The following is a 24737-nucleotide window of genomic DNA, read 5'->3' as shown; positions in this document are numbered from 1 at the left end:
TATTATCCATTCTTTACTCACTTTCTGATTTGTATTTCCTCTTGTTTTCCCAGTCATTTTTGCAAGTTCCAAGTATTCTATCATCTTGGCAGTCAAGCTTTGTGGGAATTAAGTCACAGGTTTTCCAGTTTTTTGCTATTAGGATTCTAGCCACCATAGTCACATACATAAAGATGGTTCTAATTTTTTTTGTATTTCAGTGGACATATTGCCTATTTTCCCCTCAAATTTTTTTATTGATTTTCAACCTTTAAAACATCACATAAACACATAAAAACATAAAAACACTCAACAAAGAAAACACAGCAATAAACTAAACACAGGAAAAAAATTATTCCTTCTGTTACCCAATTTCTTCACATTAATATGTGACTTCCTCAAATCCCCTCTAACTGAATTTCATTATATCACTTTTATAACAGTTCTCCAAATTCATATTTCTAATAATATTAACTCATTTCGTTTACTAACCTCTTCTCCTTTACTATTATTCTAATACTTAATACTTACTAAATACTATGCCTATTCTACCCCTAAGCCTATTTGATACTTCCAAGGATTTTCTATTTATCTTATCTTATACCACAATATTTATCTTATAAATATTTATCTTATACCACATATTTATCTTATACCATATTTATCTTATACCACAATACCACAATATTTAGCTAAATATTCTTTAAATTTATTCCAGTCCTTTCAGTGGACATGATACCTAACAGAAAGGCTTCTGGGGTTTTTTTGAGAAGGAGAATTTGAAAACTGTATTAAGTTCGTTGTATTTTATGTCCCAGAATTCTTGTATCCTCACCCAGTTCCACAACGTTTCCTCTTGACTTCCCACCCTCCCTTTTCTGATGTTTCCCATTTTATCAGATGTGTTTACAGCACATAAAAAGGTAAATGGACCCCTGACCATTAGGTCCAGTCGTGGCCGACTCTGGGGTTGCGGTGCTCATCTCGCTTTATTGGCCAAGGGAGCCGGCGTACAGCTTCCGGGTCATGTGGCCAGCAGGACTAAGCCGCTTCTGGCGAACCAGAGCAGCGAACGGAAACGCCGTTTACCTTCCTGCTGGAGCAGTACCTTTTTATCTTCTTGCACTGGTGTGCTTTTGAACTGCTAGGTGGTCAGGAGCAGGGACCGAGCAACGGGAGCTCACCCCGTTGCAGGATTTGAACCGCTGACCTTCTGATCGGCAAGCCCTAGGCTCTGTGGTTTAACCCACAGTGCCACCCGTGTGCCATTTACAGCACATACATTTTTACTCATCTAAACTCCAGGTCTCCCCCTGCGGAATGAACCTGGGACCCCTTTGCTCCCACCTGACCTTCAACTCCCTCTCTCGAAATTTTATGTCCCGCCAGGGCACTTTGGTGGAGACCCTCAAAGAAGTGCGGCCCACGGCGTTCCTGGGGGTCCCTCGCGTCTGGGAGAAGATGCAGGAGAGGATGAAAGCCGCCGGGATGAAGTTCTCCGCCTTGAAGAAGCGGATCGCCGCCTGGGCAAAAGTCGTCGGGCTGGAGACCAACCTGAGACGAATCAATGGGTAGGAAGAAAGTGGTGGCATTGTATTGGGTCCCGGAGCCCCAGGGGTAGAACAGCAGGGACCTAATGTATAGCGTGCTGTAAATTTCATATCTGTGATCCATAATTTCTCCCAAGCTGCCATTTCAGTATTATGACCTATAGCGTGGTGTAGTTGTTAAGAGCGGTGGACTCGTAATCTGGTGAACTGGGTTCGCTTCCCCGCTCCTCTATATGCAGCTGCTGGGTGACCTTGGGCCAGTCACACTTCTCTGAAGTCTCTCAGCCCCACTCACCTCACAGAGTGTTTGTTGTGGGGGAGGAAGGGAAAGGAGATTGTTGGCTACTTTGAGATTCCTTAAGGTGAGTATCAAGTCCAAACTCCTCCTCCTCCTCCTCCTCCTCCACGTATCATTGCTGAATGAATGAATGAATCTTTATTTGCGTCAGCCATTGGTCATAGCAATAAAACAACAATACGATATACAAAGAATAGAAATAAAAAGTCAATTATATAAATTTTAGGGTTTTGAATCAATAGTCAAATAGTGGATCTTATTTTGATTGCCCCAGCTAAAAACCTTGCCACCTTTGCTGTCGCCTGCTCGTCTTGATCTGCCAAGAGAAAGGACACTGTGGCAGTGGTTGGGCGACCCGGAATGGACAATAAAGGAGGGGTGATAATCTCATTCCTCAAGTCTTTATAAAGAGTGCAAGCCGGTACTGCCATCTCCACAGGGACAGAAGCGTTTTTCGTGTGGAATCTGTTGGAATTATCCCTCAAGTCCCGCCAAGGGCAAGACATTCAATCTTACAAGAGTAAAAGCGTGTCTACAATTTAGAATTGCTAGGTTATGCAGATAGGGTGGTCTCAGCGGCTGCTCCCAGTCACCAGTCTTCCCTGCGAGAAGTGAGGTTACAGGGAACCAGGCAGAGGGCCTTCTTGGTGGTGGCGCCCACCCTGTGGAACGCCCTCCCATCAGATGTCAAAGGAATAAACAACTATCTGATGTTTAGAAGACATCTGAAGGCAGCCCTGTTTAGGGAAGTTTTTAATGACTGATGTTTTAATGTATTTTTAATCTTTTGTTGGAAGCCACCAGCCAGATGGGCGGGGTATAAATAGATTATTACCATTATTATTATAGTATGGCAGCTACCATTATTATTATAGTATGGCAGCGTTCCGCTTGGACCCTGCAAAACTCAAGAGCTTCACAAACTTGTGAAACTCCTGATAAGATGAGGGGGCCTTTTCTTCTTCTTTCTTCCCCCCATTCAGACTTAAAACTGGAGGCTCACAACGCTCAAGGGAAGAAGACAGGTATAACTTTTTAAAGAAGTTTGTACGGTTAAACCTGCACTGTTGAGAAGTACACAAACACACATCCCAGTTGTTGTTGTTGTTGTTGTTGTTGTGGTGGTGGTGCCTCTTTATCGACAGACGTTTGAAGCCCTGCTGTAAAAGGCTGTAACTGTTTTTAATATAGAATCATAGAATAGAGTTGGAAAGGGGACCCTGAAAATCATCTAGTCCAATCCCCTGCAATGCTGGACCGTACAGTTGTCGATCGAACCTGCAACGATCAAATTCTTATTATTTCACTACTTGCTGGTTGCTGCCCTGGTCTAGTCTGGGAGGAAGGGCACAAGAGACAAACTCAATTGAAATAAATACTGATTTTAAAGAAGAAATTGTTTGCAGGATATTGGTTTGGTTCCCCCCCCCCAAGCAATCATTTTAGCGATTTCCTCCCTGACGGCCAAATCCCAGCTATGTCTTGGGAATCTCTGAACATTTGGCAACCCTTACTTAAAAACTCAGTGTCAAAATGTTAGGGTGCAAATTGGATTTGAAGTGAGAGCAGCAGCGGGGAGTGAAATCTTCGTTTTTCCTGTGAGATTAGGTGAAGGTATAGCGTAACTCTAATACGCAGCAGAAATTGAAATTTTGAGGGAACCATGGAAGGAGAAAGGGGGAGTCGTAGGTGGAATGATGGATTGCTAAATCTGAAATGTTGTTCAAAAAACCCCATAAAAAATAAATGAAACAGTAATAATATATTGGGAGTGGTCGATCTCCTATCATATAATTGTAGCACTGGTAAAAGGTAAAGGGACCCCTGACCATTAGGTCCAGTCATGGCCGACTCTGGGGTTGCGGCGCTCATCTCGCTTTACTGGCCAAGGGAGCCGGTGTTTGTCCGCAGACAGTTTTTCCAGGTCATGTGGCCAGCATGACTAAGTTACTTCTGGCGAACCAGAGCAGTGCACGGAAACGCCATTTACCTTCCCGCCGGAGTGGTACCTATTTATCTACTTGCACTCTGACGTGCTTTCGAACTGCTAGGTTGGCAGGAGCAGGGACCGAGCAACAGGAGCTCACCCGGTCGCGGGGATTCGAACCACCGGCCTTCTGATCGGCAATTCCTAGGCTCTGTGGGGCATCTTAAGTCCAACTACCTGCAATGCAGGAATATTTTTACCCGATGTGGGGCTCGAATCCAAGACCCTGAGGTCAAAAGTCTCAACCACGCAAGCAGAACGAATTGTTGACACTCACTGAGAGAGTTCTAGCCATGGACTGAACGTAGGTTCTTTTCTGTAAATTGCTGTCTGTCTAATTTCCGTAGGTCCGACGAGCTCCCTCTGAATTTCCGCCTGGCCAGGAGCTTTGTCTTCAAGAAAGTGCGTAAACAGCTGGGCCTAGACCGTTGCACCAAATGTTACACGGGAGCCGCTCCCATCACAAGAGACACCCTGGAATATTTCCTGAGCCTCGACATTTGTATATATGAGCTATACGGCATGAGTGAGAGCTCAGGGCCTCACACGGCTTCGTTCCTGAGTTCGTACAAACTGGGAAGGTAGAGGCGTAATTTGTATTTATTTTGGGAGAGGGGGGTGATCCTGCAACTTTTGTTGGAATCAATAGTCCAATAGTGGGTGTTATTCTGATTGCCCCAGCTAAAAACCTTGCCACCTTTGCTGTCGCCTGCTCATCTTGATCTGCCGAGAGAGAGGACACTGGGGCAGTGGTTGGGCGACCCGGAATGGACAATAAAAGAGGGGTGATAATCTCATTCCTCAAGTCTATACAAAGAGCGCAAGCCAGAAGGGCATGCGCCACCGATTCATGACTGCCATCTCCACAGGGACATAAGCATTTTTCGTGTGGAATCTGTTGGAATCGTCCCTCAAGCTGGGCATGTTTAGCCTGGAGAAGAGGAGGTTAAGGGGTGATATGATAGCCATGTTCAAATATATAAAGGGATGTCGCATAGAGGAGGGAGAAAGGTTGTTTTCTGCTGCTCCAGAGAAGCGGACACGGAGCAAGGGATCCAAACTACGAGAAAGAAGATTCCACCTAAACATTAGGAAGAACTTCCTGACAGTAAGAGCTGTTCGACAGTGGAATTTGCTGCCAAGGAGTGTGGTGGAGTCTCCTTCTTTGGAGGTCTTTAAGCAGAGGCTTGACAACCATATGTCAGGAGTGCTCTGATGGTGTTTCCTGCTTGGCAGGGGGTTGGACTCGATGGCCCTTGTGGTCTCTTCCAACTCTAGGATTCTATGATTCTAAGTCCAGCCGAGGGCAGTACATCCAATCTTGCAAGAGTAAAAGCACGTCTATATTTTAGAATTGCTAGGTTACGCAGATAGGGTGGTCTCAGCGGCCACTCCCAGTCACCAGTCTTCCCTGTGAGAAGTGAGGTTACAGGGAACCAGGCAGAGGGCCTTCTCGGTGGTGGCACCCGCCCTGTGTAACCGTCTTGCGTTTTGTGGATTTAAAAATGACAAGCCCCCCACCCCGATTGCTTTTAAATTGTGCCTGTTCTCTGCCCCGTACCAAAACCGTTTTGCACAATTCGGAGAAGCCCGTAATCCGACCGACCCCTGTCTTTGGAGCTGCGTGCAAACCCAGAATAATTGAACTAAGTCTTGTTTGCTTTAAAATGAGGACCGCCAGAACAATATCTTCCCCCACAGCTAATTCTCCCCTGGCCTCCTTGCTGGTCCGAGTAAAACCAATTCAGCCAGCTAGCCCTGGGGATTATCTAATGCTTATTTCCGCTAAATTGATTTTTGATTCTTGAATTTTATTGTTGTTCATGTTTTTATACTGTATTTTCTGCTGCTTTTATAATTAAGTGTTTTAAATTGGTTGTTAGCCGCCCTGAGCTCAGTTTTTTAACTGGGAAGGGCGGGGTATAAATAAAAATATTATTATTATTACTACTACTACTACTTATGAAAGCATACGTACACAACTTTTTGGCCTTGAAAGGACAGACAGACACACACCCCTGGCTATTTTGGGCAGCTCCTCAAAAACTTTAAATGCAATAAAATAAACTTGCAAACAATAAGAAACAGGAGTTTGAGAAAACCAACCGAAACATACCGTATTTTTTGCTCTAGAAGACTCACTTTTCCCCTCCTAAAAAGTAAGGGGAAATGTGTGTGCATCTTATGGAGCGAATGTAGGCTGCTATCCCAGAAGCAGAACAGCAAGAGGGATTGCTGCTTTCACTGCGCAGCGATCCCTCTTGCTGTTCTGGCTTCTGAGATTCAGAATATTTTTTTTCTTGTTTTCCTCCTCCAAAAACTAGGTGCGTCTTGTGGTCTGGTGCATCTTATAGAGCGAAAAATACGGTATATGGGGAGGCTTACTGTAAGCTGTACCCACAAATAAGCCTTGTACCTTTAAAATTCGGGGGGGGGGGGAATAAAAAAAATCGATTTGATTTAAATCAAATCCACCCTCAATAAATCCCTAAGATGCCATGGGACTCCTATAAACACAAGAAGATTTAGGCACAACATTCTTCCGTTACTGCTTCCTGTTCTTGCAGTGACCAATGAGATTTCTCTGCACCCCGCAAGTAGGACCCAGCTCCATTTTTTCATTTGCTACCTTCCTATAGGGCAGGGTTTATCAAACTTGGGTCTCCAGCTGTTTTTGGACTACAACTCCCATCATCCCTAGCTAGCAAAGACCAGCAGACAGGGATGATGGGAATTGTAGTCTGGGAAACAGCTGGAGAGCCCTGCTATAGGGACAAAAGAAAACTTGACTTTAAGCCCCATCAAGAAGAGGGGGGGGAAGAAAAAGACATGCCTAAAACGTGAAATGTAATTTGGAAATGTATGTAATATTGAGCAGGAAATAATAAGGGTAGTTAGTGAAAAATCGAGACAGCGGGGCAGGAAGTCGACTCTTTTCTTTCTTGTATATAATTTTTTATTAGTTTTTTTTAACATATCATTTTCAACAGTAATTAAACATACTTCTACATCTTCTTCAAATTTTTGACTTCCATCAATCCTGTCTGAAAATTCGACTTCTAAATTTGTACAGTGGTACCTCGGATTACATACGCTTCAGGTTACAGACTTTGCTAACCCAGAAATAGTGCTTCAGGTTAAGAACTTTGCTTCAGGATGAGAACAGAAATCGTGCTCCGGCGGCGCGGCAGCAGCAGCAGCAGGAGGCCTCATTGGCTAAAGTGGTGCTTCAGGTTAAGAACAGTTTCAGGTTAAGAACGGACCTCCGGAACAAATTAAGTACTTAACCCGAGGTACCACTGTATTAGGTGTGAATCGATTTGATGTTACTTCGTTTTGTAAAGATGGAAGGGGATAGAAATCAATTGGGGAAGCCCCATCATATCAGACAGAGCATGCGAGCTGTTTTCCTTTTGGGAAAGGGGCAAGTCTCGACTGCTCACAAGCCGCTTTTTCTGCGTTTCCCCCAGTTCCGGCAAAGAGATCACGGGCTGCAGAACGATGCTCTTCAAGCCGGACTCCGAAGGCGTTGGCGAAATTTGCTTCGCTGGGCGCCATGTCTTTATGGGTTACCTGAACATGGAAGACAAGACCAAAGAGGCCATCGATGATGAGGGCTGGCTTCATTCGGGGGACCTTGGCAAGCACGACACAGACGGGTTCCTCTACATCACGGGAAGAATCAAAGGTAAAAAAGGCCCCCTTCACAAGGTCCTTGGAAGAACCAGAATCCTTTCTTCTTTTTCTTTTTTTTGGAATTTGCATTTTATTTATTAACGTTCTTATATTACATTGGTAGACGTTGTCATATTACATTACAGGACTTACTATAATATAATTTCCAACATGTATACAAAAATTATATACAAATTTTATATACAGTGGTACCTTTGGTTACAGGCACTTCAGGTTACAGATGCTTCAGGTTACAGACTCCGCTAACCCAGAAATAGTGCTTCAGGTTAAGAACTTTGCTTCAGGATGAGAACAGAAATCACGCAGCGGCAGCGTGGCAGCAGCAGGAGTGGTGCTTCAGGTTAAGAACAGTTTCAGGTTAAGAACGGACCTCCGGAACGAATTACAGTGGTACCTTGGGTTAAGTACTTAATTCCTAGCAATTAGTAATAATAATACATTTATATTGTTACGATTAAATATTTTTCATTAGGTTTTCAAATACATAAAGCAGAGTAAGTTATCGTTGGAAGTAAGCAGATATGCTTCCCTCAGTCAGTAAACAAACATACACAGAACTACTATAACAAATAAACAAAATTAATTGAAAACAACCTAAATCCCACCCAGAAACTAAAGACCCTTTGGTTCTAAGTACAGTGGTACCTCGGGTTAAGAACTTAATGCATTCCAGAGGTTCGTTCTTAACCTGAAACTGTTCTTAACCTGAAGCACCACTTTAGCTCATGGGGCCTCCTGCTGCCGCCGGAGCACGATTTCTGTTCTCCCCCTGAAGCAAAGTTCTTAACCCGAGGTATTTCTGGGTTAGTGGAGTCTGTAACCTGAGGTACCACTGTAAGTACTTAACTCGCGGTAAAAGGTAAAGGTAAAGGTACCCCTGACCATCAGGTCCAGTCGACTAAGCCGCTTCTGGCAAACCAGAGCAGCGCACGGAAACGCCGTTTACCTTCCCGCCATAGAGCGGTCCCTATTTATCCACTTGCACTTTGAAGTGCTTTCGAACTGCTAGGTTGGCAGGAGCAGGGACCGAACAACGGGAGCTCACCCCATCGCGGGGATTCAAACCGCCGACCTTCCGATCAGCAAGTCCTAGGCTCTGTGGTTTAACCCACAGCGCCATCCGCGTCCCTAACTCGAGGTACCACTGTACTATTAAATGTATGTTGAAGAGTGTGTGTGTTTAGGTTCCTGATGGCTTATGCCATGTCGTTTCCTTCCAGAGCTAATCATCACAGCCGGTGGCGAAAACATCCCTCCAGTCCCTATCGAGGACGCCATCAAAGAGGCCATCCCCATCCTCAGCAATGTCATGTTGATAGGAGACAAGGCCAAATTCCTTGCGATGCTCATGACTCTGAAGGTAAGTCCTGCTATTTCCTGTCTCCTTCCCCAATCTTTCTTTTAAAAAATAATTTTTATTGATTTTAACATATAAATTATAAAATGTACCACAAAACTTTATCACTTATACAGTCTTTTTAGACCCATCAGCACCTCTGATGATCCACCGTTTTAACCACTTCTTATGCATTTCTTAACTTTATATTGCCTTTACATCTCTTAATAAATCATCCTTCCCCTTCTCCATTTTTGCAATACTTCCAATAATACTCCTCACAAAACTTCTTGCAAACCTACAAACGTCTGATCTTCACAAATACTTTTCAAATAGTCCGTAAATTTACTCCAGTCTTCCGTGAATTTCTGGTCCCACCGGTTTCAAATCCTTCCGGTTAGTTTATCTAGTTCTGCATAGTCCATTAACTTCATCCTCCATTCTTCAATCGTCGGGGTCTCCTTCCCCAATCTTGGCGTGTGTTTCCGTGTCAGGGCAGTTATTGGGAGCAGAGCAGCCGCAAAGCTTGTTATAAGAAAAAACTGCTCCCTTTCAGCAGTGGTGTCCAAACTTTTTCAAAGAGGGCCAGATTGGATGAAGTGAAGGGCTGACCAAAGTTGACCTTTTTTTTAGGATTGAAGTTGTTGAGGTGTTTTTTTTAGGATTTTACCCCAGGAAATAAACTTTGAAGGTGACCCGGAAACTGCAATTAATCCAGAATGTGGCAGCTAGACCGGTGACTGGGAGCGGCCGCCGGGACCACATAACACCGGTTCTGAGAGATCTGCATTGGCTCCCAGTACGTTTCCGAGCACAATTCAAAGTGTTGGTGCTGACCTTTAAAGCCCTAAATGGCCTCAGCCCAGTAGACCTGAAGGAGCGTCTCCATCCCCATCGTTCAGCCACTGAGATCCAGCACTGAGGCCCTTCTGGCGGTTCCCTCATTGCGAGAAGTGAGGTTACAGGGAACCAGACAGAGGGCCTTCTTGGTAGTGGCACCCGCCCTGTGGAACACCCTCCCTTCAGATGTGAAGGAAATAAGCAGCTATCCTATCTTTAAAAGACATCTGAAGGCAGCCCTGTTCAGGGAAGTTTTAAATATTTAACACTGTACTGTTTAATACTTGATTGGGAGCCGCCCAGAGTGGCTGGGGAAACTCAGCCAGATGGGGAGGGTATAAATAATAAATTATTATTATTATTATTATTATTATTAGGGGCAGATTAAACTGACCGGTGTGCCAGATTAGGGATACCCTTACGGGGTATTCCGGAGCCCGTATAGAGTCCGTAAGTGGATTCCCTATCAGTAGGAGGAAATAACAGAGGCCAACCAGAGAATATTGAGAAGCAAAGCAGCTAGTAAACCTGATCTTTATTAAAGCTTTTGCAACAATGTCCCCACTCACCACACGCAGGAGGGAGGAGGAACTCAGAACAATGGTGCGCAAGCCCTTATATAGACTCTTGAAATTGTTTCCCCAAGACCATCCCGCCCCCCCCCCCAAAATACACACATCATACATACATCACAGAAGGGAGCGGTCTACAGCAGAAATCCTGCCTGCCAGGATACCTGATAATGGTCACTGATGGCATTAACTGGGCAGCCCGGCCATTCTTTTTTTAGCTCCTGAGTCCAGGTCACAGGCTCACCCTGTTCATACACAAATACGCCCTTAAGACAGGATTTGCAAGCGAAAAGGCAATGGGAAGGCTTTCCCCATTTGCCTCCCTTTCTGCAGAGGAATATTTGAGGTCACTGGGAGAGTCAAAATGGCTTCAGGATGGCTCTTCTGTACTATTTCAGACACGTGGTTCATATATTTAGATATGTGTGTGCATTTATGAATACTTATTCTATATTTGAGACCTTAAAATTCTTATAGCAAGCTGTTCATGAAGTTGACTCTTTATTCAGCACAGCGCAGACATAGCACAGCAACTCTTTCCTGTAGATCTTGCCTCCCCCCTCCCCAAGGCAGTTGTGTCAGGAGTTCAGCCTACACTCGAGTAGGCCCCTGGCAGAGACACATGCCCAACTGGCATGTTCTCTCCCTCCTGGTCAATCGTTTGGGAGCTTCATAAGCTTTCTTCTTCCTGAACATCACAGCGACCGATGCCAACAGACACCGGCACACTTAGGGATCCGCAGAGTTTGCGTAACAGACCTCAGCAACTCAGCATTTTGGCTGATCTACTTTATTTACATATAAACACACACGGAGCACTGCAACATGGCTCCCTCTCTCTCTAGCATCAGACAGCAAAGAGAAAAAGAACAAAGGACAAGAGTCCCACTTCACGGAACACAGTAACACAAACATCCTGTCTCCGTCACTTCCCACGCTGTGGAGTCAAAACATACACCGTCATGTGATAGACAAGAATCCCATGACTGCAGTCGTAGAGCAGGAATCCTAACAAGTTGCAGGGACTGTGTCTTCCCACAACTGGCTGTGCTTCTCCTGGGTCCTTCCCAAGCGATCTGAGATTCTGCCAGCGTGTCTGTCTGCACTACACCCTCTTCACACCTCTTCTGGTTCTGGGAGACTAGCAGGGAAGGGAGCAGGAGGGGGAGACTGCCTGGCTCCTTTGCCAGCCTGGCTTTCATCTCTTGTCTCCTGGCTCCCCTTTCCTCCAGCCTGATTTCTGCACTGCTCTCTGCCACAGACTCTCCCTTCTCCCGAAGCCCTGTCACTCTTTCAACTTCCTCGTCCTCATTCTGCTCCCTTGTCTTCTCCCTCTGAGAGGGGGAGAATATGGCCTAACTTCTTCAGGCCAGTAATTCAGCAGAACTTGGGTTGGAAAGATGTGTGGAAAGGATCTTGGTCCACGTTGTGGCCTCCTCTGTTGGCTGACGCACCCGCGCTGCTCCTTTTGAATTCTCCCGTTCCAGTGCATGGTGAACCTAGAAACTGGAGACCCGGAAGATGCGCTGACGCCTCAAGCCATCGAGTTCTGCCATAAACTGGGCAGCAAGGCCACCAAAGTGTCCGACATTGTGAACAACAAAGACCCGGCAGTGTACAGCGCCATTCAGAAAGGGGTCACGTCCGTCAACGAACGAGCCACTTCGAACGCTCAAAAAATCCAAAAGTGGGTGCTTCTAGACAAAGATTTTTCCATCGCAGGTGGAGAACTGGGTGAGTGGGTGAAGCAGATGTCCTTTTCCTTCAGTAGTCGCGTTTTTATTGAACTTTAAAATCTTACCATATGTATTCCAAGTTCCACATTTGTTATGTTTCTCTTTAAACTTAAGAACAGCACTCCAGGCTGTTCTTACTTCCTATCCCTGACGCAGATGGCCCTATGGTCTAAACCACTGAGCCTCTTGGGCTTGCCGATCAGAAGGTCGGCGGTTCGAGTCCCCGCGACGGAGTGAGCTCCCGTTGCTCTGTTCTAGCTCCTGCCAACCTAGCACAGGAGTAGGCAAACTAAGGCCTGGGGGCCAGATCCAGCCCAATAGCCTTCTAAATCCGGCCCGCGGACGGTCCGGGAATCAGCGTGTTTTTACATGAGTAGAATGTGTCCTTTGATTTAAAATTCATCTCTGGGTTATTTGTGGGGCCTGCCTGATGTTTTTACATGAATAGAAAGTGTGTTTTTATTGAAAATGCATCTTTGGGTTATTTGTGGGCCATAGGAATTAGTTCATCCCCCCCCCAAAAAAAATTATAGTCCAGCCCCCCACAAGGTCTGAGGGACAGTGGACTGGCCCCCTGCGGAAAAAGTTTGCTGACCCCTGAGCAGTTTGAAAGCGCACCAGTGCAAGTAGATAAATAGGTACTGCTGTGACAGGAAGGTAAACGGCGTTTCCGTGTGCTCTGGTTTCCATCCCGGTGTCCCGTTGCACCAGAAGTGGTTTAGTCCTGCTGGCCACATGACCCAGAAAGCTGTCTGCGGACAAACGCCGGCTCCCTCGGCCTGAAAGCGAGATGAGCGCCACAACCCCAAAGTCGCCTTTGACTGGACTTAACCGTCCGGGGTCCTTTACCTTTTACCTCTCAACCCATTTACATCCTGCCTTCTTGTAAACATTTCCCCTAAGAAATATCCCTCTATTTCATATGTTATCAGTATTTCAAATCCTGCTCGTGATTTCATCTGATTACGGTATTTTTTCAGATATTCCAAAAGGGGCTTTCATTCTTCCATGCGTAGTCCATCGTGTTGATTTCTTATTTATGCTCTGTAGTTTTCTTAAAGGTAAAGGGACCCCTGACCATTAGGTCCAGTCGTGACCGACTCTGGGGTTGCGGCGCTCATCTCGCTTTACTGGCCGCGGGAGCCGGCGTACAGCTTCCGGGTATGTGGCCAGCATGACTAAGCCACTTCTGGCGAACTAGAGCAGCACACAGAAACGCTGTTTACCTTCCCGCCGGAGTGGTACCTGTTTATCTACTTGCACTTTGATGTGCTTTTGAACTGCTAGGTTGGCAGGAGAAGGGACCGAGCAACGGGAGCTTACCCCGTCGCGGGGATTTGAACCGCCGACCTTCTGATCGGCAAGTCCTAGGCTCTGTGGTTTAACCCACAACGCCACCCGCTTCCCTTTTTATGCTCTTAGTTTTTGCTTTAAAATCCATTCTTCTTTTGTTGGTGTTTTCTCTTCTTTCCAGTTCTGCATATGCAAGGTTCTGGCTGCTGCTGTTGCATGCGTAAATAAATCTTTAGTTACTGTTTTGCTTTGCAATGGGCTGGATTGGATTACCCTCGGGGGTCCTGATACTATGAAAAAACACTACAGAAGGTTAAAAATTCTGAAATGGGTAAATGAAGGAATGGTCCTCCAAGACGCATCAGCAAAATTCCCAAGTAGTTTTTGGGTGGAGTGGGTTTGGCAGCCCCTGGTCTGCACTGAGTAGCAGCCGCTGCCCAGGGTTTAAAACGGGACCCTCACGATCATCCAGTCCAACCCCAAGAAATATGCAAGCTTGTCCCTTCCGGGGATCGAACCTGCAACCTTGGCCTTAAAAAAGGTAGAGGGACCCCTTGACCATTAGGTCCAGTCGTGGCTGACTCTGGGGTTGCGGCGCTCATCTCGCTTTATTGGCTGAGGGAACCGGCGTACAGCTTCCGGGTCATGTGGCCAGCATGACTGAGCCGCTTCTGGCGAACCAGAGCAGCGCATGGAAATGCCGTTTACCTTCCCGCCGGAGTGGTACCTATTTATCTACTTGCACTTTGACGTGCTTTTGAACTGCTAGGTTGGCAGGAGCAGGGACCGAGCAACGGGAGCTCACCCCGTCATTGCGGGGATTCGAACCACCGACCTTCTGATCGGCAAGTCCTAGGCTCTGTGGTTTAACCCACAGTGCCATCCGTGTCCCTTTGCAACCTTGGCCTTATCAGCAACAATTTGAACCACCTGAGCTATCCAGGAAGCTCCTTGGAGACGGTGCCAGGAATCGAACCTGGACTTTCTTTGGAGAAGCCTCGTGTTTTCTCCAGCCTTTCTGGACATATCCTAACACTCTTTCTCTTGTTTCCAGGCCCCACGATGAAACTAAAGAGGCCCGTGGTCGCCAAGATGTACAAACAGCAAATAGACCAGCTTTACGCGGACTAAACGAACACCTAATGATCGCCGGAGGAATGCATACCCGCCGGCCTGTCTCTATCAGAAGTCCAATCTTCGCTGCACGGACAGTCTTCATATGGAAAGAGAAGCGCCGCCGTCTCTTGCTCCTCTTTCCTCTACCCTTATTGAAAAACGAGGTTTCAATAAAGGCAGCTCCCCGAATTCAGCTTGGTTTCTCTCCTCGCCAGTTGCTCCCTGTCCCTCCCACCCCTTCCAAAGCCAAGTATTTTGGCTGCAAAACACCAGTGGCCTTCTCTGCTTTTCTGTCTCTCCCTCACGCTTCCTGGGCTTGCTTTTGGAACCCCATTTTGGCACAGGGCTCCAGTCTGCTCTTGTGGCTTTGCACCCGGGCAAGGTCCCTCGGCCTTTTCTGCCACGTCTGTGTCTTCCACAACCCACCCTCACCCTTTCTTGAAATTGAATGTACAGAAAGTGTGGTTTTTGTCCCCTAACTGTGCCTTGCGGGGGGGGGGGGAGGAACCCTGCGGTTTAGACGTGCAAATAATGGCAGCATCGCCTGTCCCCACGGTCTAAACAGAATTCTATTCTAGCAAGCGGCTGGCGGGAGTTGCAGTGAAACCATCTCCCCACTGAACCGACTTCCTTTCTTCGTTGGTGCAACGCGGCACAACTTTATAGTTGTGTGAGCTTTCCCCCACCCTCTCCCACAGAGACCCACGACCCACCGAGAAACAACCACAGATGTCTTTCACGTGTGGATAAAAGGAAATCTGGTGCACTCACTAAAATCCTTATTATTATTTTATTTATACTTTGGAGTCTGTTCACTTGGTGAGGCTTGGCTGTAGAATCCGTTCGCGTGGAGCCTTTTCCGCAGAAACACAGGCAGCAGACTCTTACGAATGTTTCCCCTGTCCTCCTGGCAACCAGATTTTAGCGGTTCCTCCTGTGCCACCAAGAAAACGTTGGAAGGTTGTGGGCTCTTGGAAAATCCTTGCCTGTGAACATGCTTTTTGCCCTCTGGGGGAAATGAGCACATGGGACTCCCTGGCATGCAAAGAACAGACTCTAAAACTCTTATCTGAAAGTTGTGCCCATTCAATCATGCCACAAGCGTTGCCAGGTTGAGGGAACATCCGTGTAGCTTTCTGGGGCTGGTTCCTGTTGTTTATAGTTTTATTTCCCTCTCCTTTTTTCCTGTGCTTGCTAACTTGACTACAGATGTAAGCAAAATAATTCTGGGAGATATTTGCTCCCCAATGCCTCTTGTTTATGCTGAAGCTGTTAAACCGCGTCGTGGAGGGACACAGTATGTTCTGGTGTGCCGCAGAGTTGAGAAATAATAGCCTATGGGCGTATTGTTGTAGGGTGTTTGGGTTTTGTTTTGTTTTGTTTTGTTTAGAGAGAGAGAGAGTTGTGCCCGTGCAGGGATAGAGGGAGGTGTTTGGGGGTAAAGCGAGGAGCTGTTGACGTCCAAAGAAAATACTTCCGGAATGTAAATGGCACTGGGTATTTGGTGTTAAATCATGTTTGCAATTGAATGTATTGGGGTTAAATTAGCGGGGCGGGAGAGGGTCCTTTTGTACCCCCTCAAAAAAAGACAATGTTTGCTATGAGCCGAAGGTTTATGTACACCTCTCCTGCCCTGTTGGAATGAGTGTTTAATAAAATTTCTGAATATCTCAAGTCTTGGCCTTTGTTTTTCCCTTTCGTTCTTCTCCTAAATAATACTGCTCCTTAGTGTGTCTTCTCCGGTTTTAAAGGGTACTGCTTCTTAGTAAGCAAACACCTTGGACTTAAGTTGTCTGGGCTGTTTTTGTTTTTTTTTAAATGAAACATTTGCTGCATTGTGGGTGTGGAGTTTTAATTGGCTGTTTTATCGGTACTTTGCATTTCAATAGCTTTATGTAATAATAATAGGGGTTGCTCGTGTGTAAGTTGCCGCCACTCCTGGCTAGGTTGCCTGGTTAAACCTTTCCTGTCTGGACAGCCCTTCACTTCGTGGCTGTTTCAGTCACTAGCAGAATCCGTCAGTGGGCGTCTCTTAAACCTTTTCCAGCATAAAAGCTGTTTGACACCAAGTCTCCTCCTACTCTCCCTGCGCGGAAGTCTTCTGCGCAGGGAGGGCGTGGGTAGTGGAGGACCTGTGCTCTCCTCGCTGATCTCCGGCGAGGAGTCCTGGAGCCCCCTCGCCGATTCCCCCATCTGCCCCCCTTTATCCCTGGTGTTACGCTGATTTCCTTCCCCAGCTGATGAGCTGCCTCTCTCCCTGCTGGGCCCTTCTCCAGCATCACTTGGGAGCCTTGCCTCCGCCTCTGGCTCCGATGTCAGTTCCCTGACACTTTACTTCCCTTGAGCCGAACAGAGAACAGGGCAGAACGCAAATAGCTTCTGGGCCAAAGTCATCTTTAGGTCCGCCATCTTGATTCAAAATGGCACCCAAACGTGGACAAAGACCACTGCCTCCATCTTGGGAACTGTTGTGGCAGCTTGGGCAACAATATCTTAAGAAGCATCCAAAACCGACACAATTGCGACCCTTCGTGTCAAACTGGGCAACCACACCTTCAGAATGCTCCAATTCGGCGCAGTTTGGACCTAAAATGGGTGCGGTGATGTCAAAATGTGCGGGGATATCTTTAGAGGCCTACATGTTGGCACAGTTAGGGCCTGTCATGCCAAGAACTGGTGAAATTCGCACCAAGCACAGGTTTTGGTCCACCATCTTGATTCAAAATGGCGGCCACTGGATCAACGTCAACACAAATTCCACGAGGAACCCTCCTGCTGAGTTCGAAATTGGCGCAATTTGGACCCGTTGCGTCAAAAATCAGACGTAAGTCGCATCCAAGTCATGTTTCGGATTAGCACCTTGGTTTGAAACGACAGCTGCCACCCCATCCAAACATCGAGAACTGCTGTTCTCTCTCGCCAGGTTTGGTGGTGGCCTTTCAAGAGATGTCCAAGCGCGCTGCTTTCCACAAACGCATAGTAAATCGCTCAAGTCCTTTCTGTTGCTGTTGTTGGTGCTTGTCTATAATGAATGGAGATAAATACTATGGGTGCCAATGCAAAATGGCTGCCATTTGCGGAAGAAAAAGAGGGGACTTTACTTTGTACCAGTGAGTAAAGGGTAAAGGGACCCCTGACCGCTAGGTCCAGTTGTGACCGACTCTGGGGTTGCGGCGCTCATCTTGCTTTATTGGCCGAGGGAGCCGGGGTACAGCTTCCGGGTCATGTGGCCAGCATGACTGAGCCGCTTCTGGCGAACCAGAGCAGCGAACGGAAACGCCGTTTACCTTCCCGCCGGAGTGGTACCTATTTATCTACTTGCACTTTGACGTGCTTTCGAACTGCTAGGTTGGCAGGAGCAGGGACCGAGCAACGGGAGCTCACCCCGTCATTGCGGGGTGTACCAGTGAGTACAGACGCACAAAAATCCCTGTTTATATCTACCGAACACACACTGGCAGACATTCACACACAACAGTCCCTTGCTTTCAACCGGGGTGCAGGGATGCTGTCCCGCAGTCTTGATTCACAAAGTGCAGGGGTCAGCAAACTTTTTCAGCTGTGGGCCGGTCCACTGGCCCTCAGACCTTGTGGGGGGCTGGACTATATTTGAGGGGGGGGTGAACGAATTCCTATGCCCCACAAATAACTCAGAGATGCATGCATTTGAAATAAAAGGACAGTCTACCCATGTAAAAACATGCTGATTCCCAGACCGTTCGCGGGCTGGATTTAGACGGTGATTGGGCCGGATCTGGCCCCCGGGGCCTAATAATAATAATAATAATAATAATAATTTATTATTTATACCCCACCCATCTGGCTGGGCCTCCCCAGCTACTCTGGGCGGCTTCCAAAAAATAATAATCTTAGTTTGCCTACCCATGGCAGAGCGCATGGGATGATTTAATGCAATTATTTCCAGGGCCACAGATAAAGGCGAATGCTCTGATCTGCAAAGCTTAAGCTATAATAAATGCATTGATCTTTTTTAAGAGGACTTAAGGATCTTGCTTTTGCTGCAGCTGACAATGTCTGCCCCGTAAGCTACATGCCGGCTCAGCAAGTTGCGCTCTTGACTCATCCATCCTTCCTTCCTTCCTGTTCATGCGCAAGCCTCCAGCCTCGTGGCCTTGATGCGCTGAGCAACGCGAAGCACCTTGGCCCAGCTGCGACATGAATTCCCACAATGCCTTGGGACTCTGTACAGGAAATTAAATACGTTGCCTGGAGCCCCTCTCAAATGTCCTGTAAAACTCCAGGTTTTCCCCCTTTATCCTTGCCTCCTTCCCCCTCTCCTACGGCTTTGAGGGGTAGAGTGCCTCTGAATGTGGAGGCTCTCTCTATAGCTGTTGTAGCCAATGACCTTTGTCTCATTTATCTCATTTATTGTGGGTTGTCCGGCACAAGGTGGGGCTACCTTTTCCAGTATTCTGGAAATAACACGAATAAATAGCGTGGAAGGTAGGGGAAGGTGGGAAAGGAAATAAAATAAAATAAAATAAAATAGCATGGAAAGTAGGGGAGGGTGGGAGAGGCCATAAGATAAGATAAAATTGCTTTATAGAGGTGTAAATAATTATAAGCATGAGGAGAGGTAAAATGTTTTCTATTTTTCCCTTGGTTACATGTATTTTCTTTATTTCTTTGTATATTTTTTCTGTTTTGTACTTACCATATTTTTTGCTCTGTAAGACTCACTTTTTCCCTCCTAAAAAGTAAGGGGAAATGTGTGTGCGTCTTACGGAGCGAATGCAGGCTGCGCAGCTATCCCAGAAGCCAGAACAGCAAGAGGGATTGCTGCTTTCGCTGCGCAGCGATCCCTCTTGCTGTTCTGGCTTCTGAGATTCAGAATATATTTTTTCTTGTTTTCCTCCTCCAAAAACTAGGTGCGTCTTATGGTCTGGTGCGTCTTATAGAGCGAAAAATACGGTAATAAAATTTAATAAAAAATATTTTTAAAGAAGATAAGATAAAATAAATGTATAAATAAGCATGGGAGGTAGGGGGAGGGTGGGAGAGGAACTAAAATAAAATTGTTGTTTAGTCGTTTAGTTGTGTCCGACTCTTCGTGACCCCATGGACCAGAGCATGCCAGGCACTCCTTCATGGATCACCCCTTCATGGATCACTGCCTTGCTGTGGCAAAGGGGCTTGAATAACTCAGAGAAGCTATTTGCTATGCCGTGCAGGGCCACCCAAGCTGGACAGGTCATAGTGGAGAGTTTTGACCAAACGTGATCCACCTGGAGCAGGAACCGGCAAGCCACTCCAGTACCCCTGCCAAGAAAACTCCATGGACAAAGACAACAGGCATATAAAAATAAAATGAATAAATAAATAGCATGGAAGGTAGGAGAGGGCGGGAGAGGAAATAAAACAAAATGCATAAATAGCATGAAAGTGGTAGAGGACATAAAATACCGTATTTTTCGCTCTATAACACGCACCAGACCATAGCACGCACGTAGTTTTTAGAGGAGGAAAACAAGAAAAAAAATATTCTAAACGAAATAGTGGATATATGATTTTTGTGGTTCATGCTGTGGCCACAGACATGTGATCTGACGGTGAGTTTGGAGTAGCCCAATGCAAAAATCCTGAGGATCCATGTGGATCCATGCTTTGTAACCACGGAGGAGGGAAGGAAGGGGAACCATGGATCCTCTGCTCATGACTGCAGCAGATCCCCCCCGCCACCCCCAGGCATTCGCTCCATAACACGCACAGACATTTCCCCTTACTTTCTAGGAGGAAAAAAGTGAGTGTTATGGTGCAAAAAATACGGTATTTTGTGGCTTTATATTTTGATTTTGTTCTGTGAACCACCCTGGTACCTCTGGGTATAGGGTGGCATATAAATTCTAGTAGTAGTAGTAATAATAATAATAATAATAATAATAATTAATAGTAGTTCCACCCCCCAAAAATAAAATATAATAAAATAAAATAAATAGCATGGAAGGTAGGGGAGGGTGGGAGAGGCAATAAAATAAGTAGCATGGAAGGTAGGGGAGGGTGGAAAATAAAATAAAATAAAATAAAATAAAAATTACAAAATAAATAAAAAAATATAAAAAATAATAAAATAATAAAATATAAAATAAAATGAATGGCCTGGAAAGCAGGGGAGGAAATAAAATAAAGCAAAAAAAGCCTGGAAGAAAACAAAACGAAACAAATAGCGTGGAAGCGGTTGGCAGGCGGCAGGGTCGAAAGGCGCTCTGCAGGCGCTCAGAAACCCGCCGCCGCTGCTGCTGCTGCTCCTCCTCCTCCTCCTCCTCCCCGAGGAGCGCCGCTCCCATTGGCCGCCGCGGCTGCCCAATCAGCGCCAGGGTAGGCCTCGAGAGAGGGAGGGAGGGGGAGGATAGCTCCGCCCTCCGCGGCCTCGAGGGGGCGGGGCGCGGGCGGCGTGGGCGTGGCCCGGGCGCCGACGTCACGCGGGAGGCTAGCAACAGTTGCCTCGAAACCCCGCGCGAGGAGGCGCCATAGTGACTGTAGCCCTGGAGACGGTTACTTGCCAACGGGAGCCGCCGCCGCCGCCGCCGCCTCACGCAGCCCCGACCGCCGCCGGAGCCCCGCGCAGCCCTGAGGGGAGCCTGGAGGCGCCGGGGAGCCACCCAGGTAAGCCTGCCCGGGGGGGGGGAGCTCCTTTTCCCCCTCGCCCCGGTTCTACTCCGGAGTCACTCCGGATTAGCGGGGGAGGAGGGAGAGCTCTCCCCGCTCCCCGGACGGGAAGGAGGAGCCGGAGTGACGCCGCGGTGACGAGTTTCGCGAGCGGCGGAGGGCGCCTCTTCGGAGGACCGGGGGAATCCGGAGTGACTCCGGATCGGGGGATGGGCGGGAGGCGGGGAGGGGTGGGGGAGCCCACCAGAAGGGAGCTGGGGGTGGGCGTGTGCGCGCTTGAGAGAAAGGGAAAGTGTGTGTGGGGGGGGGGTCGCCTTTGCAGCAGGCGGCGAATCCGGAGTGACGTCGAGTTTGGAGGGCAGGGAACTTCGGGGAAAGTTTTTTATTCTTATCGTTCCCGCTGGGGGAAATGGAAACTGGAGTGAGCTTGGTTTCGGATGAGAGCAAGCCGAGGGGCGCTCTGTTCTGTTGTAAAGATGGGTTTTTGATTCGGAGTGGCTCCGGATTCGGGGGGATGAGTTAGGGGTGAAGCCGCTAACGGGAGCCCGGTTGCCCCAGGCAACTCTGGGCTCAAAGAAAAGGGCAGGAAGGTGCGGTTTGCAACTAGAAGAAGCCGATCTGTCCAGAACAAGAGCTCCATTTCTCCACCTGAGGCTCACAATTGCCTGCACTGGCTGGCAGCGTCCCGGACTCGAACCTGGAACCTCCTGCATGCAGTCCGTGCGCTCGGCCACCGAACTGCAAGAAGAAAGAGAGCGATTCAGGTTCGGCAGCGCTCCAGAGCAACCCGCTTCTGCAGCAACGACTCCGATTTGGTGTGACTCCGGATTGGTGTGTGTCTGTGTGTGTGTGTGTGTGTGTGTGTGGAATCTTAGGCAATTCCAGATGAGTGCAGTAAGAAGTTGGCTGTACTTTTATTTTATTTATTTATTTTTTGGAGGAGGGCGAATGCGGCAGAGACCTGAAACCCCAGGAAACTGCAATAAATAAATGGTGGCCCCACGAAATCCAGATTAAGCGAGGGTCTGCCCTGTCATCCTTTGGCTCCCAACCTGCCTGAGTAGTCAGCTATGGGAAGGCCACTCTTTGGCAAGGCTAGACATGCGTTCCCCACACACCCCACACCTGCCAGTAATTGCTTTTCCTTCGCAACAACAGTTCAGCAACCGGCATTGCAAAAAAAAAAAAAAATTGCTCTCCATGGATGTCAGCTACTGCAATTTCTCTTTGATCTCGTCTTCTGTTCTGTCCCGTTCTTTACAGCAGCCTCTGTACCGTTATCCATCTCTCTTTTAAATCTTTGCCACCCCTGCTTTTCAGGTATAAGGTTTCCCAAAGTGGTTTGCAAAATGTTGAAAAGAGCTTCAAAGCCAGCAACTTTGGAAAAGAAAAACTAAAGGAAGAGTTGTGTTCCTTTAACTTTTACTTTCAGTCTTTCCCCCTCGCTTTCTCCGATAATCCTCCGATAAACTTTCCACCCATTTATTTATAAACAGCCTAAAAATTGCTCTGTCGTTTACAAAAGCAACGGCCACGACAACCCGGACTTTCGCAGGTCTGGAATCGTAATGCCCTCATGTCTGTGTGCCTTGTTTAGTTAATTCCAGCTGGAGCGATCCAGAAGAACAGCTTTATTTTCACAAAACTGTGTGTGGCTTGGCTCACTTGCCTTGAGTTATCTCTTCTCGTTTCTCTTTGCTTGCGGCAATCAGGGGTCGTGGCTGAACTGGAGGTGTATAGGCTTGGGAGCAGAGGTGGTGTTCCGTTTACTGATTTATAGTTCCTTGTTGAATATTAAAGTTTTATGAAATATATATTAAAGATCAGACAGAATCAGTCCCCCCCCCCCAAATAGGTTTCTTGCTTGCATGTTTAAAGATCCTTTGCAGATCGGATTCTTGTTTCGCAGAACAGTGTGACAGTTTTAATGCAAGGCGAGGTAAGGCTAAGCAGAATCCAAGAGAAATTCTAGTTAACGTCATGGAGTTTAAACCTTTGCAGTAACAGGGTAAGGACCAGGTCGTTTCCATAGCAATCGACTTACACAGATATAAGCATCGCACAAAATGTCCAATTATCGTTCTCCTTCATCAGGGACGAATGGGGAGGAGGAAAGAGAAAAAAACCTTTCAAATTCCTAGGCGCCATCGCCAGATTTCCAAGCTCCAGGCCTGAATGAATGTTTCAAACTCCTGGGTGGCTGCTTCAAATTATTAGAATTTATCCGCCCCCCTCCCCATCCCTGCTTTTGAGGGATATGAAGCAACTTGCAGGGTCTACTTAACTGAGACATTTGCAGCCTGCTATACCCTGGATTACAAATTGCGTTAGTAGCTATCGTCAGCATCCCGGCGCTGCTTGCCAGAAAATGCCATTTCCTTCTAAAAGTAACAAACCGTAGAAACACGATGAATTATTCAGCGAGCATAAAACTACTTCCATGGTGCGGATTTTGGAGTTTGCATCAGAGGCCAAACCTGCGTGTGTGAAATACCGTATTTTTTGCTCTATAAGACTCACTTTTCCCCTCCTAAAAAGTAAGGGGAAATGTGTGCGCGTCTTATGGAGTGAATGCAGGCTGCGCAGCTATCACAGAACCCAGAACAGCAAGAGGGATTGCTGCTTTCACTGCGCAGCGATCCCTCTTGCTGTTCTGGCTTCTGAGATTCAGAATATATTTTTTCTTGTTTTCCTCCTCCAAAAACTAGGTGCGTCTTGTGGTCTGGTGCGTCCTATAGAGCGAAAAATACGGTAAATAAAACCACTTTCTTTTGCTGCCGTTTGCAGGGCGGGAGAGGGATCGCGGGGGAGGAATTTACAAAACTTTAATAGCTCTGCCCTCCTTTCAGAACTCATTGATTAAACATTTCGGTCTTCAGGCTCCTCCGTCGTCAAATCTACTCCAGACCCAACGGCATTTTACAAGCGGCAAGATATGCAGCTGGGTGGGCTGGCTTTATCTTTCTGTTCAGCGAAGGGTTTCTTTCCGATGGCTGCCAAGATATATTTAAAACGTCCACTCCCCTCTCAAGTCTCAAATGCCAGTGCAGTTAAAGTCTGGCTAACATTCCTTCTGGAGTTGATTTCAGTCTGGTTGGCGTGCCAGGGCTTGCTGCTCAGAGAGCAGAACCTCTCCTGATTGGAGATTGTATTTCGGATACGCCAAACCATGTCTTCCTTTCCGTCTTTGTGCTGGGACACTTTGAGCCTGCCCTCTAATTGTTCTGCCGTATCTCTCGGCGCCTCGACTTGGAGTGGACCTTAGCCCAAATTCACATCAGCAAAGCAGCTGGCTTTTTCAAGTTTGGGCTGCCCTGGATCGATAGGCATGAAATCAGATATATTGTTTTAACTCGCCCTGGGATTTTATGTCAAAAGGACTGGCGGGAAATCAAATAAATACAGAGCTTTGGTTTCTACGTTAAATCAGAATCCTTGATGAGACTTCTGTTCCCTTCATAAATGCAAACCTGGCTTAAATAATCTGAGCTGCTGTTGCTCAGATCTAAGGTACTGCAAGCAGAACATTGACAAGTTATCTGAGCTGTCGCAGAGCTCAGATCTAAGGTCTTTCGGGCAGAATGATGCTAAGTAATCTGAACTTCCCAGTTCATAAATCTCATTGGCGGGACTTAATGTCTTCCGGTCTGCCTGATCCAGAGAGTTTGATAGCATTTTGGCCCTCACCTGCAAACAGCCCAGGCACA

General features: G+C 47.1%; 2 protein-coding genes across 7 annotated transcripts in view; both read left to right on the top strand.

Moving 5' to 3' along the window:
- Positions 1-16077, top strand: part of ACSBG2 (acyl-CoA synthetase bubblegum family member 2) — a gene marked incomplete at its 5' end in the record, with an annotated part of 50873 nt that extends 34796 nt beyond the window's left edge. For 3 of the 4 annotated variants that reach the window (XM_080988875.1, XM_080988874.1, XM_080988877.1), the window contains 7 exons: positions 1369-1550; positions 2811-2852; positions 4162-4395; positions 7285-7502; positions 8731-8870; positions 11746-11992; positions 14342-16077. In XM_080988875.1, the coding sequence (XP_080845001.1) occupies positions 1369-1550; positions 2811-2852; positions 4162-4395; positions 7285-7502; positions 8731-8870; positions 11746-11992; positions 14342-14418 (1140 nt within the window). In that variant the 3' untranslated portion in view covers positions 14419-16077. The remainder of the gene's footprint in view (positions 1-1368; positions 1551-2810; positions 2853-4161; positions 4396-7284; positions 7503-8730; positions 8871-11745; positions 11993-14341) is intronic. The other variant, XM_080988876.1, reaches the window with a different exon arrangement.
- A 4803-nt stretch (positions 16078-20880) lies between these two features.
- Positions 20881-24737, top strand: part of RFX2 (regulatory factor X2) — a 56781-nt gene continuing 52924 nt past the window's right edge. For 2 of the 3 annotated variants that reach the window (XM_080988918.1, XM_080988917.1), the window contains exon 1: positions 20883-21027. The gene's annotated coding sequence lies outside the window, so the exon portion shown is untranslated. Of the gene's footprint in view, positions 21028-24737 lie in introns of all 3 variants that reach the window. The other variant, XM_080988919.1, reaches the window with a different exon arrangement.

The sequence above is a fragment of the Podarcis pityusensis genome (genome assembly GCF_964106645.2).
Source record: "Podarcis pityusensis genome assembly, chromosome: 18".
Lineage (NCBI taxonomy): Eukaryota > Metazoa > Chordata > Lepidosauria > Squamata > Lacertidae > Podarcis > Podarcis pityusensis.
This window is presented reverse-complemented; position numbering and strand designations above follow the sequence as displayed.